Genomic DNA, 15,123 nt, shown 5'->3' with positions numbered 1-15,123 from the left:
TAGACAGCCTCAGGATGGGGTGGTCACCACAAAGACCAAGTGATTTGAGAGTTGGAACTTTCAGCCCCATCCAGGACTAGAAGAGGATATAGAGATGGAGTTCTGTGAAACTCTTGTGCAATGAGGTTCAGAAGCTTCTGGGTTGGTGAACACATCTAGGTGCTATTAGGACATGCCCAGAGAGGGCATAGAAGCTCCGCACTCTTCCCCCACCCCCCATGCCTTGCCCTATGCTTCTCTTCCACTTAGCTATTTCTGAGATGTATCCTTTATAATAAACTGGTACATTTAAGTAAAGTGTTTTCCTGAGTTCTGTGAGCCATTCTAGCAAATTACCAAACCTCATAAGGGGGTTGTGGGAACACCTGATTTACAGCCTGCCAGTCAGAAGTACTGGTAGCCTGAGACCTGGACTGGTATCTGAAGTAGGAGCAGTCATGGGGGATTAAGTCCTTTAACTTGTGGGATCTGACACTAACTCCAAGTAGGTAGTGTCCGAATTGAACTACTGGATACCCACCCAGGCAGCGTTGGAGAACTGCCTGGTGTCAGAAAGACACCCCGGAATATGTCCGCAAAGGAAGAAATGAAAAATATACAGTAGATTATACTTCTAATGATCTCTTTCCAGAAGACTACTTTAAGTTTAGCAAGTAGAATTCACCTATGACTGGTTGGAACAGAGCTGCTGCCAATCATGAAAACAGATGTCTCTCTGGAGGAATTAAATCATGGAGAAACCTAATAGATCCAAGAGGATGATTAAGTGCTTATTGTAAAACTTTGTAAAATTATATAACCAGCCAAATGCATTCATTCCTCACTTACTGAGCACTGTGCTACATGTTGGGAATAAGGTGACAAGAAAGACACAAGTATACCCTCAGAACTCAATCTGGTGGGAAAGACTGACAAAGAAAACAAATGCAGAGTAAGTACTTCAAAAGAGACATTCACAGGATATCACGGTAATATAGTACCTAAGTGAAATGGCTGCTTTCCCACAAGATGACATTTAATGAACTTGGAAAATGAGTAAGTTGCAAGAAGTAGGGAGTGCTGGAAGATTTAATACTAGGCACAACAAACATTATATACAAAAACACAGATATAAATGTGAGAATTGCTGTATTCTTGAAACCACAAACAATTCAGTATGACCAAAAGGGCAGACAGCAGTGCTCACCAAACATCTCACGTGCAGCATTCTATTTCTTTTGCAGTTGGACAGGCCCATGTGACTAGTTATGGCCAAAGGATTGCAAGAAATGATGTGTGTCACTTCTGGCCCAAGTACAGAATACAAGGTCCAGCTTGGGACACTTTAGCTGTCTATTCTGCCACATTCCAAATGGTGCAGCTATAAGATGGCAGAATTCCATTAGCTTGAGTCCCTGAGAACTATGTAGATGGAGGCCTCACTGACCAGTGAAGAACATGAAGCACAAGCAAACTATTACATTTAGCATGAATAAACAACAAGGTCCTACTGTATAGCACAGGGAACCATACTGAATATCCTGTGATAAACCATAATGGAAAAGAATATAAAAAAACAATGTCTCTGTGTATAACTGAGTCACTTTGCTGTACAGCAGAGATTGGCACAGCACTGTAAATCAACTCTACTTCAATTAAATAAATTTTTTTTAAAAATGAAGAATGAAGAAAAGCTTTAGAGCAAGAAATTAAGCTTGTGGTAATAAGCCACTGAGTTTGGGGTTATCTATTACCACAGGATTGCCTATCCTAACTAGTATAACTGTTGAGATACGGTAAGAAACGGGGATGGAGAGGTAGACGGGGACTACATCACAAAGTCTTGAAAGATTTTAAAAGCAAGACAGTCACTTAAGATATTCTAATAACAGTGTGGAAATGACACAGAGCAAACATTTTTAAAAGTTGAGGAGCTACATAAAGGAAGTAACAACAGAATAGAATAATTGCATGGGGTGGGATAGAGAAGATTTTATGGACTAAGAGATTTGGTTGGGGAGAGGTAGTAGTTTGAGACAAGATGATGAATTTTTCTATTTGTTTTGTTCTTCTTTGCTTTCTAAGGAGGCACATACAGGCTAACAGACTCAGAGAACATCAGGCAATATCAAAGAGAGCTGAATACAAGGCAAGGAGTTCAGAAGTGATGTGGGCTGAGGTAAAGATCTGAGAGTCAACAAGTTATAGTTAGGATAATGTCACTTGGGGAAAATAGAGTAAAAGAAGAGAAGAAAAGGCAGAACTCTGGGGAACAATACTAATATAAGGAATAGGAAGAAGAGACCCACAAATGAGAGAGAAAAAAAGTGGTCAGAAAATTAACCAGGGAAAAAGAATATCAGGAATTAAAGAAAAAAAAATTTTCAAGGAAAGACTGGTATGCATTGGAAGAGAGTGAATTAGATTTTAAATCACTTTCTTTTAATCTAAGTATCTAAAAATCTAAAAAAGTGTCCACTAAATTTGGCAAGCTAAGAGGTCAATGGTGACTTTATCTAGGGAATTTTCAGTAAAGTGATGGGGACAAGAAATGGAGCACAGCAAACTTAGTGAAAGAGAAATATAGACAGAAAACAGAAAATGCCTTTTCCAAAGATAGCTTCCTTTTCCAAAGGAAGCAAAGGAAAGGTGGTAGTGGGATTCTGTGGCTTTTAAACGTGGAATAGACCTTAACGAAAAGAGACAGCAAAAGAAAAGCTGAATATGTAGGGTAAATGGAATAACTGATGGAGAAAAGTAACTAAGATAGGAGGGGGTGGGAATGAGATAAGAAATGGAGGGACTAGGGAGATGTATGGCCTCAGACAAATTAACTGAGAGATTTACCTCAAAAACACCTTTCATGAGTCCGAACACTAAATAATTTCATCCTAATCTCTCTAGATTGTTCATGTTAATAATTTTGCCATCTAAAACTCATCTGCTTCAACCAAAAGAGACACATTTAACCCAAGATCATTTTAAAAAATAAGAGCATCAAGCATTTAAAAAAAGGCAAATGTGAATCCATGCCATTACTAAAAAACTTTTTCTGGAAGAGGTGGAAGGTTTGATCCTCGATATGTGAAAACTGTACATATTTTTTTAAATGTCATTTCAAGGTACTATACTTGTCATACAACTTCGGAACTGAAAGAAGCATTAAGCCATTTATCTACGTAGTTCAACTTTTGTTAGCTTCAGACTACTCTTTTCCCAAAAAAAACCTCCCAAAGAACCTCAGTGTAAAAACTGATATAAGAAAACTATTGATAGTTTTAGCTGATGCAGAAGATTCTTAACCACTGGGCTTGCTCCCAGGCCCAGGCCTTTTTGTGCGCATTTAGAACAGTTAGGAAATCACTAATGCAATCTGATCCCTTCATTTTACAAACAAGAAAATTGTATTCAGGGGGTTAGCTTATGATCAACAACTAGCTAATCCTCTCCAGAGTCAATTATGTGGTGGTCGGATCAGGTATACATACAGTACATTTCTTTCATTATTGAAAAGAAATGTGTCACTTACTGACCACTTATTATATGTAAATGTAAGCTAAACAAGTACATCTGTATTTCCAACTACTACTCCCTTAATACCTACAACTACAGAAATAAGCTATACAAGTTTTTGTTTTCATTGTTAAAGTAACTTAATGTTTAATTCTATCATTTTATTTAAAACTACCCTGGGGGGAAGGAAGTTTTTAAAAAATCCTTAAAAAAAATGACTAAAGATACTTACCTAAACCAAAAGGGTTGCTAGTGGCAGAACCAGATGTGGAGTTACTATTAGGAGCTGATGATGCAGTAGCATTGCTTCCACTGGTGTTTGTTTGCTGAGCTGAATGATCCTGAGGCCTAGGAAAAATAATTATATCATGGTATAAACACCGGAGCTAATTATTTCAAAAGAACCTCTGGAACTCCAATATGCAGAAATAAAGTTTAAGTTTTCAGAACAACTCAAATTATCATAGAGTAAATACCCTGAAATAACTAAGCACTAGGAACACAAATATAAAGAAACATAGTGAAACCCCACAAAATCCAAACTATATTTCAACTGCCCTTCCTGAAGTATACTGTCATAAATATTTTATTACTTTCAATCATACTGATTATGTAAGAGAGGGAGACAGGTCACCTCACAGAAGAGAATCAATGACTGGTCACAATCACAAAGCTTGACTATATAAGCTACTTTTTATCTACTCCTTTCTAAGTTCTTGAGGGTTGGGGGGGGGCACTTTTACTCAGAAACTAAAAAAGTTAAAAGTAAAAAATAAAGAGAGACTTCACCAAAAGAAGGCTGAGAAATCAATACAAGTAATAACTGATTATTACTTAATATCCTTAAGTAAAAAATAAGGAGAGTTTATTGGAAACCCATTCCATGTGACACCAGTTAAGAGTTCTGAATCTCATTTCATCTGAATGATGATAAAATACCATATCTAAATAAGTCTAAGGGAGCTCTAGGAGCTCTTTCACTAAGTATAAAATAATTTTAAGTGAAAAGAAAATATAGCAATTTGATTGGAGATATTTTTACTTAGTGGTACACAAATAAAGGTATCTCTTAAAAACTGAATGGTGCCTTAGATTTAATGAAACATGGTTACTAATTTGTGGTTTGCCAAGAAGATGAGTCACCCCTGATCTCTGTCCAAAAATCTCTCTAAACAAAAAACATAGCTAAAAACATTAATTTGCTTGTTTTGTAATTCAAATAATAACTCAATAATGATAAACCTTCTAAAATATCAGATGTGTAAGCATTAGCATTACTGAATCATTAAAACATTTGCTATCTACGTGAGCAGCAAATAAATGAATTTTAATCCATTTACATATTAATGACAGAAAGCCATTTAAAGCCAAGACTGGTTATTTTTAAGAGAGAAATGTAAACATTTATTCATGGTTTAAAGTTGAATGTCTTCTAAAAACATACCTGTTTTGCGTTTTGATGACAAGGTGAACAGTAAGTCCATCGTGAATTCCATGCTGACTCAAAGTATCTTGATCTTTTAAAATTTTTCCAGCAAATATCAACACAAGTTGGTCGGTATGGGATTTAAAACGTTTAGAGATTTCTTCCTTGAACTAAATAAGATAAAATAAATATGTATTACGGATGTTTGCGTAACATCATCTAGTCTAGTTTCTAGAAAAGTACCTCAAAAGAAGCCCCCACTACAGATACTGCAACAGTTCAAATATAAAGACATAGTCTCTCTGTGTCCGTATCTTGATCTTAGTGGGAAATGAGTGTTACCACCTCACTCATCTCTAATGCAAACATTTTATTACAGGTGTACATATCCTATATTCAATCTTCTGCTAAGATCCAATAATTCACTTCTTTGTCATAGCCTTATTCTTTTTATATCAATGGTGCTAAACGTAGTTCAAGCCACACATAGCTCTTACCAAGTTTACAATAATCTTTTCCTCAGATTTCCATCTCAAATCCTGCTCCTTTCTAGTTCAATATAAAGAAAGCCAATTATACTGACTTTATGCCCCACCTCTTTCATTGAACATTTATTAACAAGCAGTATCATGCAGATGCAAAGATAGAAAGCAAAAATCTTTCCCTGAAGGCGAGCAGTCAGTAAACCACAAAGTACAGAGGAAGCACAAAGGGTAGTTAGAGAAAGTTTTCCAGTGAAAACTAATTAGAAAGTAGCCAGGAAAACCTGAAGAAAGGCTTCCCAGGGACAAGAATAAAATGCAAAAACAGAGAATAGAAAAGAGTGTCATACTATAAGAAAGGCTTACTTATTCTACACTAGATCAGTTTCTCAAACCTTCATCAAAATCACCTGTATACTTAGGTTTTTTTACTCCACTGTCAAAGTCAGGAAACCTCAGGGTGGTAAAGAAATTCAAAGAATCACATCTTACCCCAATGCCCTACAGAAGTGGCTCTCGATAGATGACAGCATTATCGCCAAGACAATGTTTTGGAAATAAAAGGGGATATTTTTGGTTGTCACAGTAAGTGGAAAGACACAGTAAATGATATCTAACATTTTCTTGCAGGGGCAGGAGGGGAGATGAAGAGGAATACAAATATAAAGCAAGATAGGCCATATGTCAATCACGGTTGAAAATGAGAGGTACACAAAAGTTCATCACATTCTACCTTTGTGTATAAATGAAATTTTCCATAATCAAGTTACAACATTCAATGTAACCAACTGGTTTTTAAAAAAATCATATAGATAATGCGAAATTATACTGCAGTAAATATTCTGGACCTTTTCCATATGACTTTCCTTCATTTGAAAATATACGATAGAAAACCATAATTCAAAAAAAACACATGCATCCCAATGTTCACAGCAGCACTATTTACAACAGCCAGGACATGGAAGCACCCTAAATGTCCATCAACAGAGGAATGGATAAAGAAGATCTGGTACATATATACAACAAAATATTACTCAACTATAAAGAGAAATGAAATTGGGTCATTTATAGAGACATGGACAGACCTAAAAAGCATCATACAGAGTGAAGTAAGTCAGAAAAAGAAAAGCAAATATAATGACACATATACATGGAATCTAGAAAAATGGTACAGATGATCTTATTTGCAAAGCAGAAATAGAGACACAGACATAGAGAACAAATGTATGGGGGAAAGGGGTGGGGTGGGAGGAACTGGGAGACGGATTGACACATATACATTATTGATACTATGTATAAAATAGACAATTGATAAGAACATACTGTACAGCACAGGGAACTCTACCTAATGCACTGTGGTAACCTAAATGGGAGGGAAGTCCAAAAGGGAGGGGATATCTTTATGTGTATAGCTGATTCATTTGTTGTGCAGTGGAGGCTAACACATTATAAAGCAACCATACTCCAATAAAAACTAATTTAAAAAGAAAGGAAATAAATATAACCCTTTTACCTAAGGTAAGCAACTTCCAACAAGAAAAATATTTTTAAAGTACCATTAGCACAATATTCTATATAAAGAAGTCAGTCAAACCATGATTTAACCATTCTCCTATTATTAAACATCTCATTCTCCCTTTGGCAGCTATTAGAAATAGTCATAAGGTAACGAGCAGAACACATGTTTTTATAAGGATTGAATGAAAATGTATGTAAAATTCAAGCATCAGTCACATACATGGTGGTCAATAAATAGTAGCTACTACAATGCCAGCTCTTTTAATCCTCAGTAACTGAAGAAGATGATTTTTTTTTTTTTTTTTTTTTTGCGGTATGTAGGCCTCTCACTGTTGTGGCCTCTCCCGTTGCGGAGCACAGGCTCCGGACGCGCAGGCTCAGCGGCCATGGCTCACGGGCGCAGCCGCTCCACGGCATGTGGGATCCTCCCGGACCGGGGCACGAACCCGCGTCCCCTGCATTGGCAGGCGGACTCTCAACCACTGCGCCATCAGGGAAGCCCTGAAGAAGATGACTTTTAATCCTATTTCAGATATAGAAACAGAGAGGTTCAATATGTCCCCCTCCCCTCACAGTGACACAGCTAATAAACTGCTAGGTTAAGCTTGAAATCTAGGTCTGACTTCAAGAACATCAAAACATTTTCATATGTAAAATGAGGTTAATCTAAGTTTGTGTTTCTTAACCTTAAACTAAGAAATCCTTTTCAGAATCCTTGATACACCTCATGTCATTCCAAAATATATAATTTAATTGTTTAACATACAATTATATAGCATTTTAGCACATTTTGGGACTTGAAGGTAAGATGCCAGATTGATGACACACATCTCTTACATCCTTTCAAATGCCCACTGAAACAACAATGAAAGATTTCTTCATGCTTTATAGAGATATAACTAACTCACATATACAATTCACCCATTTAAGGTGTACAATGGTTTTTAGTATATTCACAGATACGTGCAACCATCACCACAGTCAATTTTGAAATTTTCATCTTCTCAAAAAGAAACCAGTACCCTTTAGCTATCACCTCCCTATTCTCCCATCACTCCAAACCATACGAAACCACTAATCAGGGAGTTCCCTGGTGGTCCAGTGGTTAGGGCTAGGCACTTTCACTGCCAGGGCCCCAGGTTCAATCCCTGGTTGGGGAACTAAGATTCTGCAAGCCGCGTGGCACGGCCAAAAAAAAAAAAAAAAAAAAAAAAAAAGTGACTCCACAGATACCAATTTAACAAAAAAAGAAACCGCTCACTGATCTACTTTCTGTCAAATAGATTTGCCTATTCTGGACATTTCACAATAAGTGAAATCATATAATATGCAATGTTTGCAAGGTACATCCATGTCATGGTATATATCAATACTTCATCCCTTTTTATGGCCAAACAACATTCTATTGTATGAATATACAACATTTTGTTTATTCATTCATCAACTGATGGGCATGGGGGCTGTTTCCACCTTTGGGCTACTATGAATAATGTTGCTATAAACATTCATGTACAAGTTTTTCTGTGGACATATGTTTTCATTTCTCTTGGGTATATACCTAGATGTGGAATTAAATTACTGGGTCATATGGTAACTCTTGATTTAATCATTTGAGGAACCACCAAAGTGTTATCCAAAGTGGCTAATGGCTATACCATTGTACAATCCTACCAGCAATGTATAAGGGTTCTAATCTCTCCATGCCTTCACCAATATTTATTACCTGACTGGTATTTTTAATAGCCATCCTAGTAGATGTGCAGTAGTTTTGATTTGCATTCCCCTGATGGCTAACAATGTTGAGCATCTTTTCATGTGCTTATTTATATATCTTCTTTGGAGAACTTTATTAACATCCTTTGTCATTTTTTAATTGGGTTATTTGCCTTCCTATTATTGAGTTGTAAAAATTCCTTATATATTCTACGTACAAGTCTTATCAGACATACGATGTGCACAAAGAAATTTTTAAAGCAGAAACTCATACAACAGAACAAATTGAGACCTTTTGGTCTTAACTGGAACAAAGTTTTCAACCCAGACTTTGGACCCAGTGGACCCAAGAGAACTGAATCCTGAACTGGCAATACAGAAAGCCAAGCTAAAAGCTAATTCAATCCCCACAATCTACGGAATTCCTGGAAGACTCGACATGGTACCACCAGAGGCTGAGGATAAGGTATAAGGTGAGAGGTGCCTAAGGGCTAAAATAACGGGATTTGAAAGTCTAAGAAGCAGACACATCTTCATTGCACACTAAGTAAGCAACTGTCCCTCCCCAAACCCAACAAAAGACTAGATTTTTTTTTTCTCTCTGGAAGGGGAACGGAGGGTCTCTGAACTAAAGAACACACCAGACACATTAAGAACAGACATAAAACACTAAAAACAGAAGATTAAGTAAACAGAGACATACCAGATACTGAGCCTTTCCCCCTTCACCTCACACCTATCAAACAGAATGCTGGCATCCGGACCTTCAACATCCAAGCAGAAAGACTGTAATATATAGTGTCTCCAAGGAGAATCTAACCAGGCTAAAATAAAAGAACTCAGAGATAAAGATCTAAGAGTTTTCCCCAGTTAGTCACCCTAAAGCAGCGGTTCCTAAAGTGAATGGAGGTCTCTATCTGCCCTGGGAAGCATTTGGCAATGTCTAAGGACATTTCTGGTTGTCACAACAGGGCTTAAGTACCACTGGTGGGTAGAGACTGAAGATGCTGAACATCCTACAATGCACAGGACAGCCCCAACAACAAAGAATTTTCCAACTCAAAATGTAATCAATAACAAGATTGAGAAACTGCTGTACTTCTCAAAGTGTTGTCCCCAGGTGAGCAACATTCACCATTCTCAGGTTAACTTGGTAGAAATGCAAATTCTCAGGCCCCAACCAAATCAGAAACTCTGAGGATAGGGCCCAGTAATCTATGGCTTAACAAGCTTCCCAGGTGATTCTGATGTACACTACTAAGAACCACTGCCTGCTCTAGGTCTAATAAATTTCCCCCAGATTTGTAGGCAACAAAGGAATACGTTAAGAGATATTAAAAGGATACAGCTACTAAAGCCAACAAAAAGGTGTCCTTAACAAATAAATTGCTATGGGGAAAAAGCAGAGGGGAACCTATAGATGAAATGATACTTTTAAGTACACAAGGGACACTCAACCAAGGTAAGACCATAAACTGGGCCATAAAAACAAACCTTGGAAATTTTAAATAATTGAGCCATGTAAGTATATTCCTTGACAATAATGGAATTACACTAGAAATCAATAACAGAAAGATATCTGGAAAACTCCCAAATTAAACAAAATACTTCTAAATAATTCATGGGTCAAAAAGAAAGTCTTGAGGAGCAATTAGAAAATATTTTCAACTGAACAAAAATGAAGTTACAATATGTCAAAATTTCTGAGATGCAGCTAAAGCAATGCCTAGGAAAATTTATAGTATTAAAGGCTTAAATTTAAGAACGATCGCAAATCAGTAATCTAAGTTTCAACCTTTAGAAATTAGACACAAAGCAAATGAAACCCAACAAAAAATAAAAATAAGAGCAGAAATCAAAATAAAAACAGAAAAATAAGAGAAAAATCTTTTAAAATATTAGTAAAATTGATTAACCTCTAGATAGAATGGCCAAGAAAAAAACAGAGAAGACACAGACTAGCAATATCAGGAACAACAGAAGGAAATGACTACAGACCTCACAGATTTTATTAACAGAATAAGGAAAACTACATGCAAGTATTTGACAACTTGGATGAAATGGACCAATTTCTTGAAAGATTCAAGCTGCCAGAACTCATTCACTCTCTTCTGAAAACAGAAGAGGAAACACTGCTCAATTTACTTTGTGAGGCCAATATTACCCTGATACCAAAACCAGAAAAGAAAACTAGGGACCAATATCCTTCATGAACACAGATGAAGAAATCCTCTGTAAAATACTAGCACACAAATCCAGCAATATAGAACAAGAGTAATTCTTCATTACCAAGTTAGGTTTATCCTAGAAGTGTGCCGCTAAGTAAGTCAACATTTGAAAAATCAATAATTCACCACACTGACAAAAGAAAATCCACACCGTCTTATCAATCGATAGTAAAAAAGCATTTGAAACTATTCATTCATGACAAAAGTCCCAGGGAATCAGGAATAAAAGGTAACTACCCAGATCTGATAAAGCACATCTACAAAATATCTACAATTTGGTGTAGTAATGGTGAACAACTGAATGCTTTCCCTCTAAGATCAGTAACAAAACAAGGATGTTTGCTCTTTATTCACTCTATTCAACAGCATATTAAAAATATCAGCCAATGCAACAAGGCAGGAAAAAGAAATAAAAGCATACTTGCCAGAAAAGGAAAAATAGGAAACTTATCAGTCCCTTGCAATGTGTGAGCTTTATTTGGATCCCACTTGAAAAAAAAATCTTTTGCGAGAGAATGAGAAGACAAGCCAGACTGGGAGAAAATATTTGGAAATGACACATCTGATAAAAGACTGTTACCCAAAGTATACAAAGAACTCTTAAAACTCAACAAGAAACTGAACAACTGAATTAAAAAATGGGCAAAAAATTTTAACAGACATCTCATCAAAGAAGATATACAGATGGCAAATAAGCATATCTGTAAAGATGCTCTGCATCATAGGCCATTAGGGGAATTGCCAATTAAAATAAGGAGACTGCGCTATACAACTACTAGGATGGCCAAACCAAAACAGATAACACTACCAAATGCTGCAATGATATGGAACAACAGGAACTCTCATTCACTGCTGATAGGAATACAAAATGGTATAGTCACTCTGGAAGACAGTTTAGCAATTTCTTACAAAACTAAACATACTCTTACCATTCGATCCAGCAATCACCCTCTCCTTGGTATTTACCCAAAGGAATTGAGAACTTATGTCCAGACAAAACCTGCACACAGATGTATATAGCAGCTTTATTCATTAATGTTAAAACTTGGAAGCAACCAAGAAATTCTTCTACAGGTGAATGGATAAATAAACCTTGGTACATCCAGACAATGGGATATTATTCAGCAATAAAAAGAAATGAGCTGTCAAACCATGAAAAGAACCATAGAGGAACCTTAAATGCATACTACTAAGTCAAATAAGCCAATCTAAAAGGTTACGTACTGTATAATTCCAACTAGACGACATTCTGGAAAGAACAAAACTATAGAGACAGTAAATGGATCAGTGGTTGCCAGGAGTTAGGTTAAAGGTAGAGCACATACACTATACATTTGTCAAAACACCAGGAGTGAATCTTAAACTATGAACTTTGAGTGATAATGATGTGTCAATAGAGGTCCATTAATTGTAACAAATGTACCACTCTGGAGCAGGATGTCGATGGTGGGGGAGGTTAAAGTAGGGGGAGCAGGGAGTATGGGAACTCTGTACTTTCTGCTCAATTGGCTGTAAATCTAAAACTGCTCAAAAAAGTAAAGTATTTTTTAAAAGTTAAAACTACATAATAATAAATCCATGCCAACATTACACTTAAAAAATCATTTTGAAACAATGGGGAAATTCTGGACTGGTGAAATTAAGACATTATTAATTGGTAAAGCAGGATAATATATTGCATTTTTTAAAGAGATCCTTAGCTTTTAGAGATACATGCTGAAATATTAAAGGATGAAGTGATATAAGGCATGAAAGATGCATCAAAATAATGCGGTATGTAGAGGGGCCTTAAGGGAAAGTACACCTGAAACAAGACTGGCTCCAAAATTAATTGTCAAAGCTGGGTGAAGGATTCATGATGGATCTAACTTACGATTATCTCTACTTCTGTATATTTGAAATTATCCATGATTTAAAAATTAAGAAAAGGGCTTCCCTGGTGGCACAGTGGTTGAGAGTCCGCCTGCCGATGCAGGGGACACGGGTTCGTGCCCCGGTCCGGGAAGATCCCACATGCCGCGGAGCGGCTGGGCCCGTGAGCCATGGCCGCTGAGCCTGCGCGTCCAGAGCCTGTGCTCCACAACGGGAGAGGCCACAACAATGAGAGGCCCGAGTACCACACACACACAAGAAAAAAACAATTAAGAAAAAAATTATAAAGAGGGAAGATTAACTGCCAAACTAAAATTTTATACCCAGTGCAAAATCCCTCAAAATGAAATCAAAATAGACATTTTCAGATGCACAAAAACAGAGCATTTGTTACCCAGCATATACAGACTACAGGAAATGTTCCTCAGACAGAAGAAAACGATCCTCTCCTAGATGAAGGAATAAAAAAATAGAAAGAATAAATTGAAATAAAAACCGACTTTATAAAACATTAGTAACAATGTCTTGTGTTGGAAGGAAGAAAAGAAGAGAGGAAAGAAGGAAGGAAGGAAGATCAAGTGTAGTCCACAGGCAGGTGAACAGTGTTCAACTGTTCTAAGGTTCTTGAATTAACTGGAAAGTACAAGTACTTACTGATTTAGACATTTTATAAGATGCATATAGTAATCTCTAGGATAACTACTAAAAGAATAGTTTAAGCAGCATGCATCTACCAACCTAATAAAAGGGGCAACTGGGAAAAAGGGGGGGAACGATTGGAATAATACAGAACAATACAAAACAAAGAGAAAAAAGCAACATAGGAGACAGGAAAAACAGAAATCAAATAGTATAATGGTAAACGTAAACCAAATGTATCAGTGATTACATAAGAGACTATGTGTTAAAAAGATAAAATTGCCGAACTGGATTTAAAAACCCAACTTCATGCTGCTTAAAAAAGATATACACATAAACTACTAAGGAAAAGAAATACTGAAAATAAAAAGAATGAATAAAGATAGTCCATGTAAAAATTAACCAAATAAAGTTAATGAGGCTACTCTAATTGACAAAGCAAACTTTTTTCTTACACTGAAGTGTAGTTTATTTACAGTGTTGTGTTAATTACTGCTGTACAACAAAGTGACTCAGTTATACATATATATACATTCTTTTTCATATTCTTTTCCATTATGGTTTATCACACGATATTGAATATAGTTCCCTGGAAAAAGCAAACTTTAATACAAAAGCAACTAGGACATTTCAACATTATAAAGTGTTCAACTCACAAGAAGATAAAACTTTAAGTGTATATGTACATAATATAGCTTCAAAATTCATAAAGCAAAAATCAAATTGAACTACAGAGAAAAACAGACTAATCCAAAAGTACAGTAAGATATTTTAGCATATTTACCTCAGTAACTGATAGAATAAAATAGGGCAAAAAAAAAAGATATAAAAGCTTTGAACAACAAAATTAACTGATGACCCAACTGGCATGTATAGAACACTGTACCCAACAACTACAGAATAAGTGTTCTTTTTAAATACATTTACAAACTTATATACTGGGCCATAAAGTAAGTCGACATATTTCAAAAATTTTAAATCATATGGAGTATGTACTTTAACTACATGCAAATTAAACAGTACCTTGCAATTAAACAGTACCAAAAAGATGAATCAATATTAGTTCAATTGGAAAAGATTTCCTAAACAGGACACAAAAAGATTTAGCCATAAAAAAGGCACAATAAATTAAACTATCATTAATAGAGTAAAAAGATAAGCAACAGAGAAAAAATATCTACAATACCAAAAACCAACAGAGAGCTTGAATCCAGATTTTATACATAAAGCATGAAAATCAGCAAGACACAACCCAACTGAAAACTAGTCAATAGACTGAAATAGGAACTTCACAAAAATGAAATCTAAATGGCCAATAATACAAACAAAGGGGACTCATCCTAATTAACAACATCAGGTAACTTTAAAACCAGTGACACACCCACCGAACAGTCCAGTATAAAGACTGTTACAGGGACTTCCCTGGTGGTCCAGTGGTTAAAAATCCACTTTCCAATGCAGGGGATGAGGGTTCGATCCCTGGTGGGGGAACTAAGATCCCACATGCCGCAGGGCAACTAAGCCCGCACGCCATAAATACAGAGCCCACACGCTCTGGAGCCCGTTGGCCACAACTAGAGAAGCCCAGGTGCCGCAACAAAAGATCCCATGTGCTGCAACGAAGACCTGATGCAGCCTAAATAAATAAATAAAGTGGTTGTACTATTTAAAAAGACTGTTACAGACTGTTGCAGAGGATTTGGAGCAACTGGAATCCACATATATTGCAAACAGAAGTATAAATTCACATATT

General features: G+C 36.3%; 1 protein-coding gene across 2 annotated transcripts in view; it reads right to left on the bottom strand.

Moving 5' to 3' along the window:
* The window catches only part of UBQLN1 (ubiquilin 1), a 48,821-nt gene that overhangs the window by 15,434 nt on the left and 18,264 nt on the right, over positions 1-15,123 (bottom strand). For both annotated transcript variants that reach the window (XM_004285373.3, XM_004285374.3), the window contains exons 2-3: positions 4,937-5,088; positions 3,725-3,840 (exon numbers count right to left, since the gene is read on the bottom strand). In XM_004285373.3, coding sequence (XP_004285421.1) covers positions 3,725-3,840; positions 4,937-5,088 — 268 coding nt within the window. The remainder of the gene's footprint in view (positions 1-3,724; positions 3,841-4,936; positions 5,089-15,123) is intronic.

This window comes from Orcinus orca, chromosome 6 (genome assembly GCF_937001465.1).
Source record: "Orcinus orca chromosome 6, mOrcOrc1.1, whole genome shotgun sequence".
In the NCBI taxonomy this organism is placed as follows: Eukaryota; Metazoa; Chordata; class Mammalia; order Artiodactyla; family Delphinidae; genus Orcinus; species Orcinus orca.
The sequence above is the reverse complement of the archived record's forward strand: the minus strand, read 5'-3'. Positions and strand labels throughout refer to the sequence as shown.